Below are 25455 nucleotides of genomic sequence, written 5' to 3'. Positions count from 1 at the left end.
TTCAGGGTCATCTTCCCTCGCAGCGTCCCCCTTCTCATACGACACTGCAATTCCACTATCCACCTCCATAATCAATACACGGCTGCCAATGTCCCTCTTGAGAGCGGACTCCAGGCCGATCGCCAGAACACTCCACGTTGATAAGCGAAACACGGACTCTTGCTCCAACTGTGAAGGCAGCAAGATGCTAAAAACTGTAATGAAAATAACTTTCAGAGCAGCAATCAGAATCGGCAATGCACCCCCTGGCCACACTCCGGTCTTGCGATGGGAACCTTCCAGTTTCTGGCTGGCACAGATCAAGGTGTAATCAGGGCCAAACCAAGGCGAAGGCGGAAGCTAACACCCACTTCCGGGTCAAGCCTCTTCTGGCGAGGCTCTTGGGCTCTCCCCCCAGGCCACGCCCGACGGAGGGCGGGGCTACGCAGCGCGCTACCCGAACGCCGGCCGGCTGGTTATGCGCAGGCTCACAGGAAGCGCTCGCTGAGGACTTCCGGAGAGGGTTTTCCCTGACAGCCCGCGGCGTGCGATCGGGCGAGCGTGGCGCCGGGGAGAGCTGTGTGAGCGCCCCGCGGTTCTGGGAGCGTCAGTTGCGGGCCGGGAGGTTTAGGTTACCGTGGCGGCGCCGCCGCCGCCAGTCTGAGGACTCGGGGCTCGCGTCAGGCGTCCGCAGCGTCCGTGGGGCCGACCTCACTGAATTGAGGCGTCGCTTCAGGCTTTGGCGCCCCACGGTGGAGTCGGCTTTCCTACAAGGCTTAGTGCGCGCTCGCGGGGCCGGCCGCCCCCAGGTGAGGTGGAGCAGCACCCCGGGGCTGGCCCTGCGCCCTCCCCGCGGCGCGGTGACTAACCACGCACCCTCAGCCTCCCGCGCCGCAGGGAGACGCTGCTGCCAGTCAGCAGGCTCGAGACCCGGGCCCGTCTCCAGCGTCGCGGAAAACACACACACACACACACACACACACACCAGCAGCGCCAGAGCACTCACCCTGGACCAGTCTGAAGGTGTCCGGAGCCAGGGTGGCGCCGTAGGATTGCAGAAAGGAGGGGCGTTTGGTGGAATTCTAAATCGCAGTACCCGAAGCTTCAATACCGGATAGGTACTCAGAACTGGGGTCTGCACCCTTTCGACAGTTCAATCCAAGGTCAGTGGCATATGGCTGCTTTTGTAGAGTCATTTATTTGCCATGGCCCCCTGCCCACCTCCTAGCCATTTTTTTGGTCACACCAGCTAGTCTGTGTGCTCTGCATTTGCTAGACTCCTGTCTTCACTCCTTTTGGTCATGTTACGTATTTTGTATAAGTCCTTCAGCCTTCCTTCCTTCCTTCCTTCCTTCCTTCCTTCCTTCCTTCCTTCCTTCCTTCCTCTGCCACCACCACCCAGCAAGTCCTACAGTTTTCATTACTAAGTGGGAGAGAATAGGGTTGCTGCTGCGATTAAATTAGATATTTTATAGTCTAAGTATGTAGTTAAGTCCCAGTAAATACTAGCTCCTGCTGTTACTGTACTTGCTATATTGTGTTATGTATTCTTCAGTTTCTTTATGTAGCTTTAGCTTTTTTACTTTGTAATTAAGGATGTCTCATTTTTGTATGTTCTTGGTTCAGAGCTTTGCAGTATTATGTTTTATGGATTTTAGAAACTTTTTATTTTACATGTGTGGGTGTGTGCCTGCATGTGTGTGCCTATGTTCTGTTGTGAAGGTGGTTGTATGCCCTGGGACTAGGGTTCCAGAAGATCATGAACATGGGTGCTGGGAACCAGCACAGGTCCTCTAGAAAAGCAGCAAGTGCTCTTCACTGCTGAGCCGTCTCTAGTCCCCAGACTTCTATTTTTAAAAAATGTGACTTGAGTTTAGGCTGTTGTTGACTTAAACAGATTCAGTGTTTCCTTGAAAAGAACTGTCAGATACAATGGGCCCTGCTGCTCAGGTGACTTTGCTACAAGAAAAGATTGCTTTTCAGCTCAAGTCAGGTGCCTGTGGGTTAACGTGTACTGACGCTAACTGATACTCTCAGTTTGGAATAGATATGAGCGATTTCGATGAAGAATTGACAAAGCTTGCTTTGGCAGAGGATGGCAAGAGAGAAACCTCTGTGTTCTCTAATCCAGGAATGCATTTCCCGTGGCTTCAGGAGCGAATAGAGACTGTAGGTAAGTGGGACAGCACTTTCACTTTAATGCAACTAAGTGTCGAGACTGAACACAGCTACAAAGTGAATGACCAAGCCAGGTCATTTTTCCTCCCCCTTAATTTCTGTTGTTGTTATTGTTGTTAGACAGGGTCTTGCTGTTTATCCCTGGCTTGCCTGGAACTCACTTCATGTAGCTCAGGCTGGTTTAGAACTCCTGGTTGTTCTTGCCTTAGTCTCCAGGTGCTAGGGTTACAGGTGTGAATCAGGGTGCCTAATATTGTAATAAGATTAGATGGGGGTTTCCCTTTTCTTTCTTACAGCTGGAGACAAAAAGGAAATTAGAAGAAGTAGCTTTTTTTTTTAAATTTTATTTTATTCTTTTGGTTTTTTAACACAGGGTTTCTCTGTGGCTTTGGAGGCTGTCCTGGAACTAGCTCTTGTAGACCAGGCTGGTCTCGAACTCACAGAGATCTGCCTGCCTCTGCCTCCTGAGTGCTGGGATTAAAGGCGTGCACCACCATGGCCTGGCCCTTTTTAAAAAATAATACACAGTCTATATTATGAACTACACATGTATAAATTTATATATATGAATATAGTTCTCTTTACTGAGCACTTGTATTTGGCATTGGCAGAATATTGGGGACGTACAGATGAAGAAAATGTGGTCTCATTGAGGAGCACATACATAGGAAATGTTAAGGAAATTTCTGTTGAGTTTAATGGAAATGGTTCCTTATAGCATTGATGTAATAGGTTTAAAAGGCATCTTTCTTCATTTTTAATCTAATGTAGATGCAGACAATGCTTTTAGTGGGTTAACGTCTATAGGACTATATGAAGAAGCCGTGGTGGAATGCTGCATGGGTCAGACCTTTAAATACACTTAAACCTGCACTTTTCTTATTACTCTCCATGCATTTCTTGGCTCCAAGAATTTAGCTCCCATTTAAAAAGAAAAATTCATTTAGTTTTATATTCCCAGTAATTTAGTCCTCAGTAAATGTGAGGACACTGAATTGCAAAGAAATTAAACTCGCCCCCCCTCCCCCAGGTTTCTCTGTGGCGAAATTAAACTCTTAAGTAATGATATAAGGAAGCAAATCAGGTCTGTCTGATCTCAAGTCCTGTACTTCTAAACATAAAGAGGTAGATGGAACTTGGCCTGAGAGCAGTCTTCTCTTAGGTGGATAAAGGCTATTTGAACAGATACTGTGCCAGTTTTGTGGGCTGGTTGCCTGGAATTGTGATCTAAGCAGCTTAGTAGCTCTTACTAAATGCAGTGATTGCTTCAGAGAGCCAGCTGAGGCATGAGAGGCTCCATCCCTTTCCTTCCCATCTTTCTCTCCTCTCCTTCTTTCTCTCTTTCTTTTCTCTGTTTCTAATTAGCTTTCAGATAATTCCAGTACTGCTGGTTTCACAACCTCTTTGAGTATTGAAGGCTGCAGATCCTGGTGTTTGTAGTGTGCATTAATTAGGTCTATGCTATAGTCTTCCCCCTCCAGGCCTCCTCAGGACAGGGTCTTGTTGATCAGCCTTGACTAGCCTGGAATTTGCTACACAGAGCAGGTTGGCCTCAAACTTGCAGCAATCCTCCTGCCTTTTTCATCTGATTGCTGGAGTGATAGTCATGCACCACCATGCCCTGCTGAGGGACTGTAGTCTTTATCATGTTTCTAACTTAGATGTCCCCTATGAAATATGTTCTGTGTACTGTCTTGCAGTACTTATAAACCTGACTTGACAGTCTTAAGGTGTCATATAGATTGTTTTGTGAGTTTAATAGTTGCAATTGAAAAATTTTCACATGATGGATTTTTAAATGCAATTGGGTTACTTTTAAAATAGATCTAGTGAAATCTAAATCATGTAGAAATGTAATATATTGTTACTGATTTTTAAGTAGTAACAGATGAGTAGAAAAGCTACTGCTTTTTTGCAGAAAGTATATATGGCTACATACACACACACATATATATACACATTCTTAATGTTACTAGTGTCAAAGCAGGTTATGGTGGCACATGCCTTTAATCCTAACCTTTTGCAGGATATTTGATCATGATCACACTGTGAACCCCGAGGTTGGAAAAACCTGTTTCTACTTGTGGTGTGGCTCAGCCCTAGCACACATCTTTAATCCAAGAGCTTTCTGCTTGAATATTGTAAACAGATTTAAATAAAGTCAACTGTAGGTCAAGAGGTGGAGCAAGCAACCAGTTGACAGGAAGTGAACATAGGATTATTTAAAAACATAGAGAATAAGAGGGAGTCAGAAGGACACAGAAAGTGTAGGGAAAGGGGGCTTCTGGGATGTTGGCGGAGAGGAAGGGCAGCTGGATGATTTCACTGCCTTTCTGAGCTAGCTGACTAGTGTAATTGAACGATGGAGATCTTGTTAAAAAATGACACCTACCTCTTGGGAGGCAGAGGCTCTCAGATCTCTGAGTTCAAGGGAAAAAATAGTCACTAGTGTCTCCGTGGTTTTGACAAGACAGATTTTGGAAACCATCTAACTTGCAAAGGGCAATGCTAAGAATCGTTCACTTATAAGCCTTATCTTTGCCTGCAAGTATTATGTATGTTTTGACTGACGATAGGCCTGGAACACAGGGGTAGTTCTCTAGGTGATCAGTTTTAGGAAGGAGTGTATTATGGCACAGATATACACATTGATTTTGTGTTCTTTTGGATTGTTTTGGACATGCTGAGATAAATCCAGGGCCTTGCACATAGCTTGTACTGCGACTGAGCTACAGCCTCTGTAGCTGCCTCTTCTTTTTTTTTTTTTTTTTTTTTCTTTACTGTGTAAAATTTATTTTGGCCTTTATGTGGTAAGAGTATGTATGTATGTGTGTGTACTATGTATGTGGTACCAACAGAGGTTAAAAGAAAGTGTTGAATGCCCTGGAGTTACTGACAGATGTGTGTTGCTATGTGGCTTTGGGAACTAAACCTGGTCTTCTGCAAGAGCAGCAAGTGCCATCTTTGTCATTGAGCCATCTTTCCAGTCCCTAAGATTTTTATTTCTTACTGTGTGTATACGTATATGTGGGTGTGAGTGCAATGCCCATGGAGGCCAGAAGAGGGTGCCAAATCCCCTGATCAAGAGCTATAGGTGATTGTGAGCTGCTTGACATGGGTGCTGGGAACTGAATCTCAGCACATGATCTGAACCTCTGAGCCATCTCTCCACACCTGCCCAGACTGTTAGAAAAGTACCTTCCCATGCTTCCTGTTGGTCTTTGTCGTGCTTAAATAAGAGAGTCCTGCTGGAAGATGAGGGCCCAGAGTCAGGGATGGCTGTGCATACCTGTAACTCCAGCATGTGTGAGACCAGGCAGAGAGAGTCCCAGGTCATACCTGGCTACATAGTGAGCTGGAGGTCAGCCTGGGCCATGTGAGTCCCAGGAAACCAGGAGCAAAACAGAAACAAAAAAGAAAGACTGCTGGCCAAACAGGATCTGTTAGAAGGGAAAACCTGTCTCATTTGTAATATTGTAACTAACTTCACGTACTGTTAACAAGGAGATTGTCAGTACTTTATAGACTTTACAACTAAATTACTGGAAACTTACTTCATTAGGACTTCATTGGTGACTTTTTTTTTTTTTTTTTTTTTGGTTTTTCGAGACAGGGTTTCTCTGTGTAGCTTTGGAGCCTGTCCTGGCACTTGCTCTGGAGACCAGGTTGGCCTCGAACTCAAAGAGATCCTCCTGCCTCTACCTCCCGAGTGCTGGGATTAAAGGTGTGTACCACCAACGCCTGGCAGCATTGGTGACTTTTATCCATTAAAATACTGGGGCCTGTTCCTTTGGAAGGTTCTATCCAAATTACTTAGTAAAGGAACAACCAGTTTTAAAAGCTATAGGGAGCATGGTAGCACAAGGATATCTAATATTAGGATTAGATTTTATTTTGAGACAGAATTTCCTTATGTAGTTCAGTCTTTGGCCTCACAATCCTGCCTGAGTCTGTGTAGTGCTCAGATAAGTCATGTGACCCTGTGGCCAGCTCGGTTTTTAAATTCTCCTTTGAGTTTCTATGTAAGCTAATTTCAGGAGTTTGGGAAGAGGACTGAATGTACAGTAGTAGTGGCTGCTTGCATAAGATCTGCCCAGGACTACCTGTCAACATTCCATCATAGGTCAGGAGAGCACTAAAACTACTAGTGTATGGCAGGGTTTGTTTTCAGTTAGTGGGCTTGATTCTGGGGTAGGCTGGGTCATTAATACTTGCTGCCCTTGTTAAAACTTGTGTTGACTGAGTCTTTTGATTAGCTGAACTGGACTCAGTTGAATAATTAGTCTTCTGTTGTTGTTACAGTGACTGGAGGGAAGAAGAAGAGGGATTTTGCTCAGACGACAAGTGCTTGTTTAAGTTTTATCCAAGAAGCCCTGCTGAAGCATCAGTGGCAGCAAGCTGCAGAGTATATGCACAGTTACTTACAGACCCTGGAAGATTCAGACACCTACAAGAGACAGAATGCCCCCGAGGTAGACCCAGTGGGAGTCTGCTGGAGATGCAGTGGGTGCTGGGAGTTTTGCTTCTAGCTCTACCCACAGTAGCCTTTTGTTTCTCCTGCCTCTGCTTCCTGACTACTTGGGTGATGATAGGCATGCCACTACCATACCTGGCTTATCCATTCCTTTGACTGTCAGTATTCTGTTGAATGGAATACCTCATTTTATTTATCCATTAGTCAGTGGTTTCTCTCAACATTCATGTATGTGTTTTTTATGGTGCTTGCTTTAATTTCTCTTTGGTATATACTGATGAGTAGAATTGTAGGTTATATAATAACACTGTTTTTAATCTCTTAAGGTTTTACCAAGGACCTTACCAAAGTGGCTTTTCCACTTTATATTTCTTCTTCTTTTTTTTTGGTTTTTCAAGATAGGGTTTCTCTGTGGCTTTGGAGGCTGTCCTGGAACTAGCTCTTGTAGACCAGGCTGGTCTCGAACTCACAGAGATCCGCCAGCTTCTGCCTCCCAAGTGCTGGGATTAAAGGCATGTGCCACCAATGCCCGGCCTTCTACCAGCAATATTTAATGTTGTAATTTTTTCACATCCTTATTGATCTTTTCATTTCATCCATCCATCTATCCATCTATTTGAGACAGCCTTGATCTGGAGACCATGCTAGCCTCAGACTCAGGTTTACAGCCATCTTTTGTCTGAATCTCCTTGTGTTATGATTTGCATTTCTCTTTTGACTAATGATGCAGATGGGGCTTCTCCAAACCATGGTTGATTATGAGAACACTAATGGCTTTCCATTTCCCTGGAGTGCCAGCCATGGTCTAACTGCTGTGGACTTCCCTCAGGATGAGCTCACTCTCCTGCTCTGCCTATCTGGTCCCAGCTCTAACTTGGTTTTTCTTTCCTAGCCTTACTGCCCTTGCTTTTAATGGAGCAGGGCAGGCATGTGCTTTCACTTTGATCCCCTTTACTTGTAAGGGTCTTTCTTCAGCTATTGCCATCTTCCTGAGGGCCTCTTTTAGTGCCTTCACTCTCATAGCCATCCTTGTCCTGTTGTATAAAAGCCAGGTGTAGAGGTGCACACCTGTAACCCCAGCAGCGGGGAGGCACAGGCAACTTTTTCTGTTTTTTTAAAGATACCTGATTTTATTAATCTACTTTAGGTTGACAGAGAAATAGACATTTGCTCCCTGAGAAAAGCAGAGCTCAAATTCCTGAGAACATATATTTCATGACAGTTTTTTTTTTTTTTTCTGATAAATATTCTTAGATTGACATCCTACATAGCACATTCACTCATGGTTGAAAGTTCAGGGAGTGTGGGCATGTCTGCTGTCTGCTCTTGGAGGGTTGAAGATGAGATTGAGCCCCATAGGAATCCATTTCATACTGATTTTTAAGTTTATATTTAATGTGCATCCTAATGATGCCGTTTAAAGAGCACTAATTTAATGATGGCACTGCTATTCTTACCTGGTGTGGTGGCTTGAATGAGAACGCCCTCAGAGGCTCTGGCATTTGGATACTGGTTCCTGCTGGGAGCACGGTTGTGGGGGTTTACTGGAAGAAGTATGTCTGTCACTGGGGGTGGACTTTCAGTTTTGAAGTCACACATTTTCTAGGTTGCTTTCTGCTTCATGCTTGCCATTCAAGATGTGAGCTTCTTGCTCCCACCACCATGCCTTTGTGCTGTCATCATAGAGTAGTCTCTGCAACTGTGAGCCTAAATACACGCTTCTTCCTGATCCCTGTGGTCACGGTCTTTATCACAGCAACAGAAGCATCATCAGTACACCAGAATTTCAGGACGTGAGGATTTTACCTAGTAAAGGGTGCTGCTGTGCTAGGTGAAGTGCAGTAAAGTCCGACGGGGGGGGGGGGTCCTCCATGGAGAAGTGTAAGTTGCTTTTAAGTGTTATAGTCGGGGAAAAATGAACAAAATCTTGTAGGAAGAAACTGGATAAGATAAGGATTCATTATTTTGCTATAATTTCTGCTTTGATAGGTCATTTGGAAGCTTGGAAGTGAAATTCTATTTTATCATCCCAAAAGCAATGTGGAGACTTTTAATAACTTTGCTGACCGAATGAAAAATATTGGTGTCCTGAATTATTTAAAGGTGAGAATGCAGTTTCAGTGCATTTTCAGTGTGTGTGTGTTTTAATTGCCTGTATCGATGCTGAGATAGAAAATCATGGAAAGTAGGTAGACCTGTGAGTAAAAGAGAAGGGGAGAATGCTACCATGTGAGGACTGCTCACTTCTGGTTTTCAGCCACCTTCTCATCTGTCTCTGCTGCCAAGCCCAGTCCTTCAGAAATCAGGCTGCACCTCCCTGTGGACACAGCCAACCTCCACAGGTTTGCTGAACTTACTTGAGCTGAGCTGGCATTTTGGGGGGTGGGGGAACCTGAAAAAGTAGGAACTTAAACATGCTCAAAAGCTGTAACGTTTCTGCTGTTTGGATAGATCCTTTTCTCCGAATTCCCATCTTTAATAATAGTTCTTTGCAAAAGAGACTGAGACCATACCACAGGATTATAGCCCTTTCTCTATATACTCCTAACTAAACACCATTCTTTAGGAAGTTTATAAACACTGTAAAGTTATATAAGAACTTGACCTTAAGTGGAATAAACATGACAGAAACCATACAGCCTGCAAAGCATAAAATGTGTAATGACAGAGTATGGACTATACCACTATCTGAACTTTCCCTCCCTCCCTTTCTTTCTAACTTCCTTCCTCTCCCTCTCTCCTTTCATTTGTTTTGTTGTTGTTGTTGTTTTTCGAGACAGGGTTTCTCTGTGGCTTTAGAGGCTGTCCTGGAACTAGCTCTTGTAGACCAGGGTGGTCTGGAACTCACAGAGATCTGCCTGCCTCTGCCTCCTGAGTGCTGGGATTAAAGGAGTGCTCCACCACCGCCTAGCTTTTTTCATTTGTTTTTTAAGACAGGGTTTCTCTGTGTATTCCTGCATGTCCTGGAACTCACTCTGTAGACCATGCTGGCCTGGAACTCACAGAGATTCACCTGCCTCTGACTCCCAAGTGCTGGGATTTAAGACGTGCACTGCCACCTCCCAGTCAAGCTTTCACTTTTCTTTGATGGTTCTAATGCATCGTTTTCAGGACTAGGCCAGCATATGTTATATCTTTCATGAGTTTTCTGACTGATAGTTTTGACTTCAGTGACAGTGGGTGTTTTTATTGGTGCAGATTTCCTTACAACATGCATTGTATCTTATACATCATGGAAAGCTTGAGGATGCAAACAGAAATCTCAGTGATGCAGAGACATGGAGATACGGTGAAAAGTCGTCCTCTCAGGAAGTGTTAATCAACCTTGTTCAGGCCTACAAAGGGCTTTTACAATATCACACTTGGTCCAAAAAGAAAACGGAACTGTCAGAGATTGGTGAGTTGGCACAGTCAGCTTTCTTACTCGAAATGGATGGCAGGGCAGCGTGGCTCACATAGACCGCTGAGCTCATCCAGATGTAGTAGAAAAAGCCTTGCTCTTGGGAGGCTGAGACTGTCTTGAGTTTGAGGTCAGCATGAGTTATGTTTTAAGAGCCTGACTCAAAAATTCAAGCAAACAAATGGAAACTGTGTACTGGTACTAGTCTCACTTTTCATATTTCAGAATCCGGTCCAATTTTTTGGGGGGAGGGTGGGGGTGTTTCAAGACAGGGTTTCTCTGTGTAGCCCTGGCTGTACTAGAACTAGCTCTTGTAGACCAGGCTGACCTTGAACTCAGAGAGATCTTCCTGCCTCTGCCTCGAGGGTGCTGAGAATAAAGGCATGTGCTACTACTGCATGCAATTCTTGTTTTTTTGTTTGTTTGTATTTTTTTTTTTCGTTACATGAAGTCATTATTTAAACTTTTTTTTTTTTTTTAAGCTATGATGCATACAAAACCCGGGAACACATTTCCCAACATCAAGATTAAAAGAACTTGAGCTAGCCTAAGTCCTACGACTCAGAGGGTTTCCTTAATCTTTAACCTAAACCATAGTCTATACGGCTCCTCAAGTAAAACTCACAAGTCTTAACTGTGTGACACTTCCTTGTTCCTATTTTCCATCCTCTGCAGCCCCTGCTTTATCAGGGACGGGGCAACACTATACCCTATTTTCCCACTAACCTGACCTCTGTCACAGTCCCTTACTATAGTTGTTAAAGACCCTTAGTCATCAAAATTCTATTTAAAGTAACACTATTATTTTATAAAATCATTACTTCAATTAAACAGTACAGCTTAAGAGGAAATCATCTTCATAATAATCCACAGGTAAAAATGCCCAGTAGAACAGGGTATTTCTATGAGATAATCACTTTACATTAAACACAGTGGGGATCCCTCCCCCACACCCATTTACACCATGCCAGATACCAGAGAAGAATGGCATTGGAAGAACATTTAAAAGGCACAGCAAAAGCAAGACATTCTGTAGTTGAAGCCCTTGGGCCTTGCCTTCTGGTGAACCAAACTCCTGAAGTCAGTTGTCACCTGCTGCTCCTCTTCTGACATGGCCACTGGCAGAAATGGTTGCAGACTTCAGATCTCTAAAGATGCCCATTATAAGAGTCTTACTGTTTTAGTCCTTATATTTAGATGTTTAATCCATTTTGAGGTGTACTTTTTTTGTGTATGATACAAGATTTGTAGCAGTCCACTCTTGTTATGCTTATGGCTGAATGATGTGTGAATCTCTTATGTTTGAGCAGATAAGGATGATTATGCTTACACCTCAGAAACTGGAAACTCGGGCAACCAGAGCTGCAGGACGTCTACAAGCATCTGTGCACTGCTAAAAACTCCTGGGGTTTGGGATCCTTTCGTGAAGAGTTATGTGGAGGTGAGTCACTCTTCATGGGCCGGGGTAGTGATGCACTTGTTGTCCCAGCACTGAGAAGGCTGAGGCAGAAGTGCTGCCAGTGTGAGGCCAGCCTGAGGTATATAGTGAGCCAACTCTGTCTCAAGAACAAAAGTACAAGATTGTGTTAGTTTGATTTTTGTCCTGTGATCAGAAGGAGGCTTTCTCTCTTTTGGTCTAAATAATTTATTACTTGCTATGTAAATTTGTCTTGTTTAGTTTTACCCCTGGCTAACTTTTTAATAGTTTGAATGTGAAATGTCCTGTAAAGACTAATATGCTTGAGTGCTTGGTGGTCATTAGCTTTGTGAGATTGGGGGACCTTTATGTGAAATGGGACACTAAGGAGGGTCCTGCTTCTACCTTCTTTCTGGCCAGTGTCCTGTGATAAGTTGTTGCTACATGTTTTCATAGACTAAGCCTTCAGCCATGTCTTCTCTGTCTCGATGGAGTCTAATCCTCTGAACTAGATATTCAGATAAATCTTCCCTCCTCTTCCTCCTCCCCCCACAAAACAAGGTTTCTTTGTGTGGTCCTGGCTGTCCTGGAACTGGCTCTGTAGACCAGGTTGGTGTTGAACTCAGATCTGCTTGCCTCTGCCTTTGAGTGCTGGGATTAAAGGCATGTGCCATCACCACCTAGCTAAATCCTTCCTTCTTTTAGTTGTTTCTGTGAAGTTTTTGGTGGCATTGATGAAAGAAAGTAAATATGCCTGTCATGGCCAGATACCTATGTGTATAGTGATGTAATTGTGACTGGCAAGTCTGCATTTTTATTATTGAACATAATGTAAAAACAGGATAATGGCTAAGGATTTGGTTGCTTGTAGAAGGGAAGTGGGAAAAAACAACCAGAATTACAACATAGGGGGTGAGGAAAACAATGGCTTTTAGCAAGTTTATTAAGCTAGCTATCCCACTATCTCAGAGTCCTTGCAGAAGAACCGAGGGCTTGGGTGCTGCTTGGAGAAAATTTGACTGCTAGAGTGGCTATTTGTTGTCAGAAGGTAATCTAGTTCATCTGTGAATTACTTCAGCGATAGGAACTGTAATTATCATGTACTCCTTAGGGCTGAAGTTATAATTAGGTGCTGAGATAGTTGAATCACACTTGGTCATTAGTGTTCTCTACTTTGAGGACTTGTGTTTCTTGTAGGAGCGGTCTTACGTTGGCGTCTACATTTCCCAGTAACAAATTCAAGGAAAAAATGAGCCACATGAAGCCCTTTGATCCTGTTTTGTAGATGTAGGAATGCTAGAAAAGCAGAATTGGTGTTACTCTTGTCTATTACACAGTATTTGTCACCTTTGTGATTTTTTTTTGTTGTTGTTGTTGTTGCATTCTTAGCAGTAAGCTTATATCTTCTTTTCATGGAATTATTTTACAGAGTTAATCTAAGATATACTTTTTTATATACAGATGCTAGAATTCTGTGAGGATCGAGATGGAGCCCGAGAGATACTCACCAATTATGCGTATGATGAAAAGTTCCCCTCAAACCCGAATGCCCACATATACTTATATGAATTTCTCAAGAGAGAGAAGGCACCAAGAGCAAAACTGATAAGTGTTCTAAAGGTATAGAAATTTCCCCAGTGTTTGAATACAAAGTCGTATCTTATGTTATGCACCTGTAGAAAATAGCAGCAGGCTGGGGATGTAGCTCAGTGAAAGAGCACTGGACTAGCACATGCATGGGCCTGGGTTGATGCCCAACACCATAAGATAAAACAACAGAAAGTAAACAGCCATGCATGAATGGTGTACTGTGGTCAGTAGAGAACACTGCTCCCTCTGTGGGCTTTAGGAAAAACCTCCAGTTCCTGAAGAGAAATTGGGCTGGCTTGCTTATGGTTTCAGAGGTTAAATCCTTTATCCTGAAGGGGAGCAGGGTGACATGCAGGCAGATATGCTGGAGAAATAGCTGAGAGTCCTACATCTTGCAGGTAACAGGAAGTTGACTGAAAGTCCAACTGAGGGAAGCCTGAGCAAAAGAGACCTCAAAGTCCGCTCCCACAGTGACACACTTCCTCCAACATAATAGTGCCACTCTCTTTGGGAGCCATTTTCTTTCAAACCACCACAGTATGTTTGTATTCATGCCTCTCTAGATTACATGTATTATATATGACTACACATAATATTATATTTCTTAGCAGTGTCTTTCAAAGAGCAATGATCTCCAGATTTCACAGTTTCCTTTATGGCTTAGTGCTTTTTATCTGAGAAATTTTTGGCCTTCTAAACTAATGAAGATTCTCTTTTATGCTTCATTTCTCTAGAAGTACTGAATGGTTTTATGCTAAAGGTCTATGATGGGTTTTTTTTTTTTTGTATGTGTACTGTGAGGTGTAAGTGTCAAGGCTTTTTTTGGGGGAGGTGGGGGCCTGCTTGGCTAGTGTAGCACTACTCATTGAAAAGTCTTGTCTTTTCTCCATTTTAGGTAGGTTGGCCCTGATGATATATATTCTGTCATTGCACTAATAGCATGATCACTGTAACTGAGGAAGTCTTGGAATCACATGAAAATTATATAAATCTATCCATTTTTAAAAGTTTTCTGACTTTTCTTGGTTCTTTCACTTTTTATATACATTTAAAAGTCAGTATGTTGTCATAGAAACAAAAGTCTTTGAGGAATTTTGAGTCTGTAGACCAATTTTTGAAAGAACTGGCACCTTTCACATTTTTTGTTTTTGTTTTAATTATGTATGCATGTGTGGGGCTGTGCACATGAGTGCATGTGCCCAAGGTGTCCAGAAGAGGGCATTGGATCCTATGGGTTTGGAGTTACAGGCCCTTGTGTGTCACCTGGCGTGGCATGAGAACTGAATTCTGGTCATCTGAAAGAGTGGCAAGCTCTTAACTGAGCCATTGTTTTCAGCCCCAAGAATTGATATCTTAATGAAATTGAGGCTTCCATAGAACATGGCATGTCTCTCTAGGTCTTTTTTCTTTTTTCTGAAATATTTTAATTTCTGATCTATTATTTTTGATAAATTTTGATAAATTTTTTCCAAAATAGTTCATGTTTGTCAAGAATGTAGTCGATAGTCTAAAGTTTGTCATAGCCAGTGTCTCACGTACAGGGGAAAGCGCAAGTGACAGGGTGGAAGGCGCAGGGAGGCCTTTGTCAAGGCTCAGTGAGAGACTGGTGAGTGGGTGGAGTCCAGGAAGAGGGGGGAATGGCACACAAGCAAGCAGAAGCAGACAGGCGGCTTGAAGAACAAGTGGCTGAGAGCTTCCTAAAACTCACCTGGTGATGTTACATGATCTGGGTGGTAGGTAGGTGAGTGTGTTCAACTTCATGAGAACATACTTGTTTGCCATAACAGTACATGTATTTCAATATAGTACTGTGAGTTGCAGCATTCATAGATAAATCATGAAAAACCATGACTGTAGGAACCAAGTTTTAATAACTTCTGTTATTGGTGTGTCAGTATTTACTTCTGACTTTGCTTCGTTGACCTTTTATAAAACCATTAAGAGAAACTGACAAAATTTGCTTTCTGTTGGAAATATAAAGTATCCCAGGACACAGACTGTATGAATTCACTTTCTTTTTCCTTCTCATGTATTATATCCCAAATGCAGTTTCCCTTCTCCCTCTCCTACCAGTCCCTCCCCACACATCCACTCTTCCTCCCTTTCTTCAGAAAAGGACAGGCATGAGTTCACTTTTTAAATTTAATTTATTTTTTCTGTGTCCAGGTGTTTGTGTCTGTGTGTTACCAAGCACTTATGGAGGTCAGATGACAACTTGTGGGAGTTGTTCTCTTTCTGCACTCTGACCCCCGGGTTCAAACTCAGATTGCCAGCCTTGGCAGCAAGCACCTTTACCCATAGAGTCATCTTGTTGGCTCAAATTCAATTTTAATAACTGTTTTGAAATAATAAGATGTTACTTAAAGTTCTGTTTGTTCCATAGTCATATATATGCACTATATAGTTCTTTGTATTCTTAAATAAAATCTTTAAGTTTCTCTTTATTTTTACAAAAGAACTGTTTAAAATATTTACATGCTTTTAAGTGTGTTTTTGAGTATATTTTCTAAAATTGCTTTCTCTGCCCTTTGAGTTTTTGTTTTATGTAAATATTCTGTCATATTTTCTGAGAAACATGGTATTTTCTATGTGAGTTCTTTGATTTTGTTGTCTTGAGAGTTGGGTGTCATGCAGTTAAGAGACTTGCTTCAAACTTTGCAGCCTGGTCTGGGTTTGAGGTCCTAATCTCCTGCCTCTACTTCCAGAATGTTGGGATTGCAAGCCTAGGCCACCATACCTGGCTTTGTAATTTCTTCTTTGATTCTTTCTAAAAGCCACATCATTTAAGTTTTTAAAGTATGTCAAGCAGAATAAATATGTGTACGATACAAAAAGCCTGTTTACTCAATCTGTTTCTTCCAGTAAATTTGCCATGTTGTTAGCAAGAATTTTGAGAGGATTAGGGAGGGAGAATATAGATGAATTAGAGGGAGAGGGAGAGAGAGAGAGAGGGAGAGGGAGAGGGAGAGGAAGAGAAACAAGCCAGAGGTCAACCTCAGGTGTCCTTTTTTAAGAGCTATCTCTATTTTGCTTGCTTGTTTCCTTAAATGTTTTGTTGTTGTTGAGATAGTGCCTGTGTAGTCCGGGCTGGCCTGGAATTCTCTGTGTGGACCAGCCTGGCCTTAAACTAACAGAGATTCACTGTCCTCTACCTTCCGGGTGTTGGAATTAAAGTCCACCATACCTGGACCATCTTGTTTTATGAAGGTTCCCCCCTGTAATTCACCAACTGGTCTAGGCTGGCTGGTCAGCAAGCCCCAGGGACCCATCTGTCTCTGCTTCTCCACTGCTGAGACTCCAGATGTGCCAGGGTTCTTGGGATCAGAATGAGATCCTTGTGCAAACATTTCATTGACTAAGCAATGTCCCCAGTCCACATGTGTATTATGTGGGCATATTTCAGCCTCCCTGCACACGTGCGTGTGGAGGCTAGGAGTCTGTTAGGTGTCTTCCTGTGGTGTTCTCCACCCTATTTTAGTTTTTTTCCTTTATTTTACGTGTATGGGTGTTTTGCATGTCGGTACATCGCATACATGCAGTGCTTCTGGAGGTCAGAAAAGAGTGTTGGATCCTCCTGCAACTGGTATTACAGATGTTTGTGAGCTACCATGTGCTCTTAACTGAGCCATCTCTAGCCCCTCCACCCTTTTTTTTTAAAAAAAAAAAAAAAAAGCAAACAAAAACAAAAACAGGGTCTCACACTCAAACTATAGCTCACCAATAGACTAGCTTTTGAGGACAGTGAACTTCCAGGACCCTCCCCTTTCCCCCAGGGCTGGGGTTGCAGGTGCATGCAACATGCTACACCTTGTTGTTTGTGTGGTGCTGAGGATCTAAACTCAAGTCCTCATGCTTGCATAGTGAGCGCTACACCCACTCAATCGTCTTCTGAATTGTGTTTTCTGAAGTACCTTTTCAGAGAATACCTTCTTATATTCAGGTTGAAACTAGATCAAAGCAAAGTACTTTTTAAATTCTTAATTCATTTGCTGAGAGCGTGTTAGCTAGTAAGAATTTTATGTGAAAGTAAGCTAGAATTTGAGAAATGTCTGTATAGTGTGTAAATTACAGGACTATTTTCTCTTTCAGATTTTGCATGAGATTGTGCCATCCCATCCACTAATGTTGGAATTCCACACGTTGCTTAGAAAATCAGGTAAAAGTGTGTTTTATAGTTATTTGTGCATATAGACTAGATGGAGGACCAGCCATCAACAATCCAGGGGCCGCATCTACTCATCACCTGTTTTCACAAGCCAAATTCCCTTGTACCCCACTCCCTCCTGGAATGCTTGTGGTTGCTTTTGCTTTATGACTGTAGAACCTGTAGCTGCAATGGAGACTCCACATCTGCAGCTCACAAATCTTAAAATGCTTGTTGTCTGGTCCTAATGGAGAGACTTCGGAAGTAGGGGGACAGAATGCCTTTCACTTCTACAATTTACCTCTGTTAACCCTTTGAGGGCTGTTGTGCAGTATAGTAAAGAACGTCTGCCTTAGAAGTCCTTGCTTAAGACAGATACTACAAAGTCTGAAGGTCCCAACCTAAATATACCAAAAATGCCAAATAGGGTAGGCGGTATTTAGAGGGGTCTAACTGCAGAAGAGGCTCACCATCTTATGGTCATCATAGGACACTGAGCATAATGAATTGTTTTAAACATTTAACCAATTAGAAGGCCTGTAGTTAACAATACTTCATTAACTTGGTGTCTCTTCTTAGCGCGCTTCTCCAGTACCGTCTGTAAGCTTAGGCTTTTGTGACTGTTGCAGACACAGAAGAACACCAGAAGTTGGGCCTGAGCGTGTTATTTGAATTCCTTGATTTTGCCGGATGCACTAAGAACATAACTGCTTGGAAATACTTGGCAAAGTGTCTGAAGCAGACATTAATGGAGTGAGTAAGAAACAGTATTTTTCACTGGCTTATCATAAGTAATAATTGCCACATTTTAGTGGTTGCTTTTAAAGTTTTTAACGTGATGTTTTCACATTTCCTTTATGGGCTACTTAGCTCTTTCTTTTCTGAGTATCAGAAGCTGTGAAATACAAAATCATAAGCCTAATTGAAATTAGAAATCCTGTGCATGTATTTTGTGTTAGCAAAATCAGCCCTGCATTTTTTTTTTTTTCCTTTTTTTGGTTTTTTGAGACAGGGTTTCCCTGTGGCTTTGGAGGCTGTCCTGGAACTAGCTCTTGTAGACCAGGCTGGTCTCGAACTCACAGAGATCCACCTGCCTCTGCCTCCCGAGTGCTGGGATTAAAGGCGTGCGCCACCCTCACCCGCTATCAGCCCTGCATTTTAAAGTGTCTGATGCTGCACTTGCCAAGCATATTGTGAGTGCCACATTCTGGGTGTGAGAAAAGACGTGGCTCTGCTCATGTATATTCTGGGTGTGAGAAAAGGCGTGGCTCTGCTCATGTATATTCTGAGTGAGGAGCCTGTGATTGGAGATGGAGGGTCTGAGATTTCAGTCCAGGGCTTTAACTTGGTGTTCATGCTGTAGGGCATGGGCTCTGAGGTGGGCATGGGATGTGGAGACCAAGAAGAGTGAACGTGAGCTTGCCTCCATGCTTCTGTAGTCGGGGCTTGTCCCGTGCTGTCTTAGAGACCTCCCACATTGAGCTCCTGCTGACAGCTTCCCCTCACTCACTTGCCCTTTTCCCGTGTTTCCTTGCAGAGGCCATCTGGTATGGGTTGAAGAAGAGTGGATGTCTAGAAGAAGCTGGTGGCCCACCTTTCACTTCAGCTTCTTCTGGGCAAAGAGCGACTGGAAGGCAGATGCTGACTTGGCGTGTGAGAAAGCTTTTGTAGTGGGAATCCTTTTAGGAAAAGGTCTGTGGTTTTGTTCTGTTTATTTGGATGTAGTATTGGCCAAGTCTGAAGCTAGAAAGTGGGCCGGTTTGTTCATCTTGTCCAGTATGATGCCTAGGGGTTTTAGGTGCTTGAGAAATGACAGGACTGAGAGTGTGAGCCCTCAGCAGGATCGTGATAAGAGCTTATTCGGGGTCCTGTGAACTGTGCGGTTGGCTTCTATGCCCTGGCATGAGTTCGGGACATAAAATGCACTGTTCAGACTCTTGGGCCTTCCTGTGCAGGTTTACTGAGCTTATGGACAGTGTCACAGAAAGCACAAAGATGCTCTTAGTTGACCTCAGTTATTCATTAGCCTCTCCTGTCCTGTAAGGAATGCACATCCCCTCCACCCCCACACCACCCCAAAAGAAAGAATACCACCTATTAACAGCAAGTCTTCTAAAAAGAGGAAATTGGTCTTTTATTATGGGATATTTTGGCCAGTAAAATGCTTACCTGCTTTGCACCACTGAAACATGAGTGGTGGAACACACTGAAATAAAACTGCCAGGAAGTACATCCAAAAGTATGAAAGGAGTGCTTCAGTGAGCACCGGGAACCCTGTGCTCATGAGCTCCCAGAGTTCGCCTGGTTGTGGTTTGTGTCAATGCCTAGTGGGACCCTGAGGCTACACCATGTGCAGTGCTAAGAGGGCGTCTCTTGTGGAATGAGAATTGGTGTGTTTCTTGTAGTCACTAAGATTAGGAAAAGATTGATTTTATGAGAAAAGGAGGATTAATGAGAACAGAGGTGAAAAATGCCATTTCTAGTCACACACTGGTGATGGCACAGAAATGGGCTTGCCTGCAGTGCCTCATCACTTCCTGGTCTCTGAGCACAGACCGTACAGACGGCTCAGGGTACTGCATCGGAGCAGAGTCTGAAGGGACAGTTTCCAGTCTTCCTGTCACTTAGATCAAGCAATGACATTTGGTGGCCTTCTGTGTGAAATGTTCATTGTAAACATGGCTCTTTCCTTATTTGCTAACAGACTTATAAATACCAAGAGATCATCTCCTGGAGGGCTCTATGAATTCCCAAGTATTCTAGAATTATGAGACATGTTTTTTTCTTGAGAATGGGCACCTTTCTTCCATCAGGGTATGTTCTGGCATTGAGCTGAGTTTGCTTCTCACTCTGGCCACCACTGTTACACCTTCACAGTCCATCTTGGTCAGCTTCTGCTTTGTCTGAGAAAGGGTGTGACAACTGTTGTTCCTCCCATGCTGTGTGTAAAGCAAGGCAGGCCCTTTTTCTCTTTGGAGGGATCTTTCCTTATAGTTAGCAACCCATTGCCTTCCACCTTAAGCTCTCTTCAGGTTTATGCAGTTGTTGGTGTTAGGACAGGGTGAAATTCTATCTGGTTTTCTGTATAGGTAAAAGCAGAGATCTGGTTGTATTTAACTTTTACTATAAAGTAGTTTATGAATATAAATTAGTGCCTTATTTCCAGATACTTAGGAGGCTGTGGTGGGAGGATCTTTTGAGGCCAGGAATTATATGCAAACCGAAACACCACAGATTATTTTAGTAACACTATGGGCACTATAGGCCCCACCACTAGCATGCTGTCTCTGAGGATGGTAGGTGGGTTCTGTAGTTATGGTGTATAACCTAGTATTTTCTTAGGAAAGATAGATGTTTGTCAGCTGAGGATATAATAAAAATAATTTTTCATATGATTTATGATTGTTTTAATATATGATTTAATATAAATAATCACAGGTAGGTCTGGTGGTACAGGCCAGTAATCCCAGCCACTTGGGAGGTTCAAATAGGACAATTCCAAGTTCAAAGCCTACCTGGGTTATACAGTAACTTCAAGTCCAGTATAGATAGGTAACTCCATGGTACCCTTCTTAAAACAAAAAGAAAAAAGAGGCCTGTGGCAGGTACTGAAGAGATGGCTCAGTGGTTAACAATGTTTGCTCTTCTCACAAAGAAGCCAAGTTAGGTTCTCAGCACCCACATTGGGTGGCCAACAACTGCCTGAACTACACTCTCTTCTGGCCTCTGTAGGCACCCATAAATATGTGATGTGCACACCAGCATACATAAGTAAAAACAAAAATAAATGCTTCAAATCAAAAGTAAAAGATGGTAGGGTTATAAGGCTCAGTGATAGAACATGTGTCCAGCGTGTGCAGGGCCTTGGGTTCAGTCCCTAGAACTGCGTGAGTTCAGGGTGGGTGGGTAGCTGTCTAGGTAGACAAATTGCATCATATCAAGCTTACATTTTTCTTTTAGAAATTGACTTCTCTGAAACACTTGACAAGTGTCATCTTTGCATTGTGAGACTGAAGAGCAGGTATACCAGGCACCTTGGTCAGAGTGTCATCTCCATCCACTCTGGCTAGAAGGCTAGAAGGAGCCATGTTTGATAACTTCTAATCTATAATTGTTTATTCTAATCCTCCACATTCCTGCTTTCTACAGAGAACTTTCTTACTGTGAGAGATGCCACTGTAGCTGATTGACAAGCCGGCATTGAGAGGGAAGCTGGGTTAGGATAAATTAGCTTTTGGAAGGCTCCCTTAATAAATGTGTATATAATATGCGTATCACCATGTCTGGGACTTAGGAAGGGTAGAAAAGGAGTTGAAGTGTTTGTTTTAATTATGGGTGAGATATGCCTTCGCAGGTAGCACTCGCTTTCATTAGTGAAGCTTATACAGGGTGCTGTTAAACTGTGTGTTTTTAAAGGGCGATTCTCACACTTGATTTTAGCCAGAAGTCTGAGAAGGGAATGTTTTTGTTTTTTAAACAGAAAAAAGTGTTTGTTTAGTGGGAGAACAACATTGGTATATGTGATATAAATGAATCTACTTTCATAATCACTAGTCTTCTAGGACTGAAGCAAAATTTTAAAAATGGTAAAGTATACTTAATTAATAAATATTAAAACTTTTTTATTGTTTTATTTTTTAGGTTGTAGATATTTTCGGTATATTGTAAAACAAGATCATGAAACCTTGAAGAAGAAAATTAAGCGGATGAAGAAGTGTGTCAAAAAATATAGTATTGTAAATCCAGGTGTTTGCACCTAGATTGTAAGTTGTTTTACAACTGTCACTACAGTGTGTTGGCTCAATGGTTATTGATTGTGTGTGTTTGATGTTTTAAGGAGGTTTAAATTATTTTAAGTGTGTGTATACATGTCAGCTGTGTCATTCCTCAGGAGCCTTGCTTTGAGACAGGTCTCTCACTGAGACCTAGGGCTCATCTATTAGGTTGGCTGGCTAGTGTGCCCCAGGGACTCTTATTAGTTCTGGGATTATAATTGCGGACTACCATGCTAAGATTTTTATTTTTGAATTCATTCATTCATTCATTCATTCATTCATTCATGTCTGTGTACTTATGTGCAGATGACTTGGAATGAGTATGGTGGAGAATAACTTACAGGAGGAGTTGGTTCTTTCCTTCCACCATCTAGTTCTCTGAACTGTGGTTGTGAGAATGACAAATGATCTTATCCATTGAATCATCCTGTCAGCCCTATGCACGGCTTCTTTTGTGGGTACTGGGCTCAACTCATGTCTCTGAGCTATTTTCCCAGCCCTTTAATTGTGTTAAATTTTTTCTCCATTTTTTAATTTAAATTGGAAACAAGGTTATTTTACATGTCAATCCCAGTCCCTCCTCCCCCCCAACACACACACTAACACCCTACCTATCCCATACCCTTTCTGCTTCCCAGGGAGGGTGAGGCCTTCCATAGAGGGGTCTTCAGAGTGTGTCATATCCTTTGGGATAGGGCCTAGGGCCTCCCAAGTGTGTCTAGGCTCAGGGAGTATCCCTCTGTGTGGAATGGGCTCTCAAGTCCATTCCTATGCTAGGGATAAGTACTACAAGAAGCCCCAAAGATTTCAGAGGCCTCCTCAACTGACACCCACATTCATAGGGTCTGGATCAGTCCCATGCTGGTTTCCCAGCTATCAGTCTGGGGCCAAAAGCTCCCCCTTGTTCAGGTCAGCTGTTTCTGTGGATTTCACCAGCCTGGTCTTGACCCCTTTACTTATCACTCCTCCTTCTCTGCAAATGGATTCCAGTTCAGTTCAGTGTTTGGCTGTGGTTGTCTGCTTCTGCTTTTATCAGCTGCTGGATGAAGGCTATAGGATGGCATATAAGTTAGTTATCAATCTAATTATCAGAGGAGGGCATTTAAGGTAGCCTCTCCCCTGTTGCTTAGATTGTTAATTGGTGTCATCCTTGTAGATCTCCAGACATTTCCCTAGTGCCTGATTTCTCTTTAAACCTATAATGGCTCCCTCTATTATGGTATCTCTTATCTTGCTCTCCTCTATTCTTTCCCGGACTCAATCTTCCTGCTCCCTCAGGTCTTCCTCACCCCTCCTCTTCTCCCCTTCTCATTCTTCCTGTCCCCTCCCCCCATGCTCCCAATTTGCTCAGGAGATCTTGTCCCTTTCCCCTTCTCCTGGAGACCATGTATATCTCTCTTAGAGTCCTCCTTGTAATTTATTTATTTTTATTTTATGTTCATTGGTGTTTTGCCTGTATATATATCTGTGTGAGGGTGTCAGATCCCCTGGAAGTGGAGTTACAGACACTTGTGAGCTGCTATATGGATGGTGGGAATTGAAGCTGGGTCCTCTGGAAGAGCTGAGCTATCTCAAGCCCCTATTAAATCTCATTTTCCTCTCAATTATAGTGAAAATAATCTCATAGCCTTTGCTGTTTGTAAGTGTATATATTATATTTTTCTTTTTTGTAATGTTACATGTACATTTTAAAAGGATGATTCTTACTTTATTTCATCCAGAAAGCTGAGGAAGAAATGTTTGTGTTTTTTAAACAGAAAAGGGTGTTTAGTGGGAGAACATGGCTCTCGTATGGTTGCTTTTTGCAGATGACCTGCCTGTGTACTAAATACACAGTAGTGTATTGCATCAGTAGTGAATGCATCACTTTTAGATTCTAACTGACCTATGTTACATTTTCTGCCATGAAGAAGAGAAGTAGGTCTGTTGAAGTAAGGAGAGGCTGAGGAAAGGACTTCTTTCTCTCTTGGTTTTAGTAGAGCAGGTGGGACAAGTGACCCTTCAGAGAGGAACCTTTGACTTCGGAGGACGGATTTGAGTCAGAATGGTAGAAAAGGTTGTGGATTAGCTTAAAGGGGCACGGTGATGTAGGATATGCTTTGGAAGTTGTATGTCCCCCCTCCTTTTCTCTTGTTAATGAGAGCAGCTACAAAGTAAGCCTTCGAGGACAGCTTGACCAGAGGCCAATGACATGTTCCAGGAACATAAGCTGGGCTCTGTAGTGTATTGTGGTGCTGGTAAATGCTTCTTCAAAATGATTGTGCCTCTTGTGCAATTACTGTTGAAGTGACTAGTATTTGGGTTCCAGGAAATGTGTGACAAAGCTCACATTTCTCCATTGACTTATAGCCCTACCAGTCTTAAATCATGTGCAGTAAAATTGGGCAAATTATGGTTTGCTAATAATCTTTATCTCAGTAGTATTTTGTATATGTGGTGGCAGATAACTTCATAATGAACAAATGAGACCAGAGTGTGTTTCATAGCACCACTTGTAAACCAAGTTGGTGGTTGGATTGTCTGGTAGTTCTTTGTAAGCAAATTGTAGGAACTGTAGGAATAAATGCCCTGACAAAGCTCAGAGCACAGGCCAAGATGAGTAGGACATCACTCCTGAAATTTTAAGTGAGGGTTTGTGTATCCCGAAATTTTCTGGGACCATGAAAGGGAGGTGCGGAGCTGTGGTTCTTGGTTTCTACACAAACCTTTACTGTTTTTGTTTTGTTTCTGTTTGTTAAATGAGGCCTGCCTTTCTAGGCATGGCTGGCCTTGAACCCACAATTCTCTGCCTCAGTTGTTACATGTATATGATACAACATCTCATTTTTCTAGAATTTTCTTAGTGCATGTTCAGTTAGAGCACTGTGACTTAATACCTGTGGAAATTATTTTAGGTCTGCCTGCTATGTCACTTTCTGCCTGGATCACCAGACTTCTCTTTCCTACATTTCCCAGAATTCTTCTTGACTCCTAGCCCCACCCATCTTGCTCTCCTATTGGCCAATAGTACTTTATTTATCAACCAATAAGACAAACACATACACAGAAGGACCTCCCCCATCAACAGTGACTCCACCGAGAGCATCTATAATGCACTGTGAGTCATTCAATGTCTTCCCTTGAAAAGCATCTCCTTAGGGTTTTGCTGGTTTTTAAAATCAGGTTATTTTCGTTTTTGTATTCATTTGCCTTATATATCCTGACTGTTCCAGGTCAGATGATTGTATATAAATCTTCCCTCCCAAAACAACCCCAGAGTACCATGGAGTCAGAAAGGCCTTGGTGGGTTTTACATCCCAGCACATACAATCTGATGGTACAGTCCCTGTGTTCTGTAACAGTGGAGAATGTGAGAATGGTAGCCATTCATTGGGTGCCATGGGGCCTGGCATTTGGGTTTTCTTAGTAAGGGGTAATAGATAGTAACATTTTAAAAAGCAGTGATAGGCTGCTGAATGAGAATACCCACAGAAGATATGGAAAGTGTCTTCAGAGAGA

General features: G+C 42.7%; 1 protein-coding gene across 8 annotated transcripts in view; it reads left to right on the top strand.

The window, feature by feature from the left end:
- Positions 1 to 482: 482 nt before the first annotated feature.
- The window catches only part of Taf1a (TATA-box binding protein associated factor, RNA polymerase I subunit A), a 25779-nt gene continuing 806 nt past the window's right edge, over positions 483 to 25455 (top strand). The window contains exons 1-11 of one of the 8 annotated variants that reach the window (XM_027418766.2): positions 484 to 788; positions 2027 to 2152; positions 6460 to 6629; positions 8621 to 8734; positions 9830 to 10028; positions 11342 to 11472; positions 12910 to 13068; positions 17128 to 17194; positions 17812 to 17935; positions 18720 to 18874; positions 21824 to 21945. In XM_027418766.2, coding sequence (XP_027274567.1) covers positions 2029 to 2152; positions 6460 to 6629; positions 8621 to 8734; positions 9830 to 10028; positions 11342 to 11472; positions 12910 to 13068; positions 17128 to 17194; positions 17812 to 17935; positions 18720 to 18874; positions 21824 to 21942 — 1362 coding nt within the window. In that variant the 5' untranslated portion in view covers positions 484 to 788; positions 2027 to 2028 and the 3' untranslated portion in view covers positions 21943 to 21945. Of the gene's footprint in view, positions 1143 to 2016; positions 2153 to 5824; positions 5882 to 6459; positions 6630 to 8620; positions 8735 to 9829; positions 10029 to 11341; positions 11473 to 12909; positions 13069 to 17127; positions 17195 to 17811; positions 17936 to 18719; positions 18875 to 21823; positions 21946 to 25455 lie in introns of those variants that run through there. The other 7 variants (XM_027418765.2, XM_027418764.2, XM_027418762.2 and 4 more) reach the window with 7 other exon arrangements.

This window comes from Cricetulus griseus, chromosome 5, assembly GCF_003668045.3.
Source record: "Cricetulus griseus strain 17A/GY chromosome 5, alternate assembly CriGri-PICRH-1.0, whole genome shotgun sequence".
Lineage (NCBI taxonomy): Eukaryota > Metazoa > Chordata > Mammalia > Rodentia > Cricetidae > Cricetulus > Cricetulus griseus.
The sequence above is the reverse complement of the archived record's forward strand: the minus strand, read 5'-3'. Positions and strand labels throughout refer to the sequence as shown.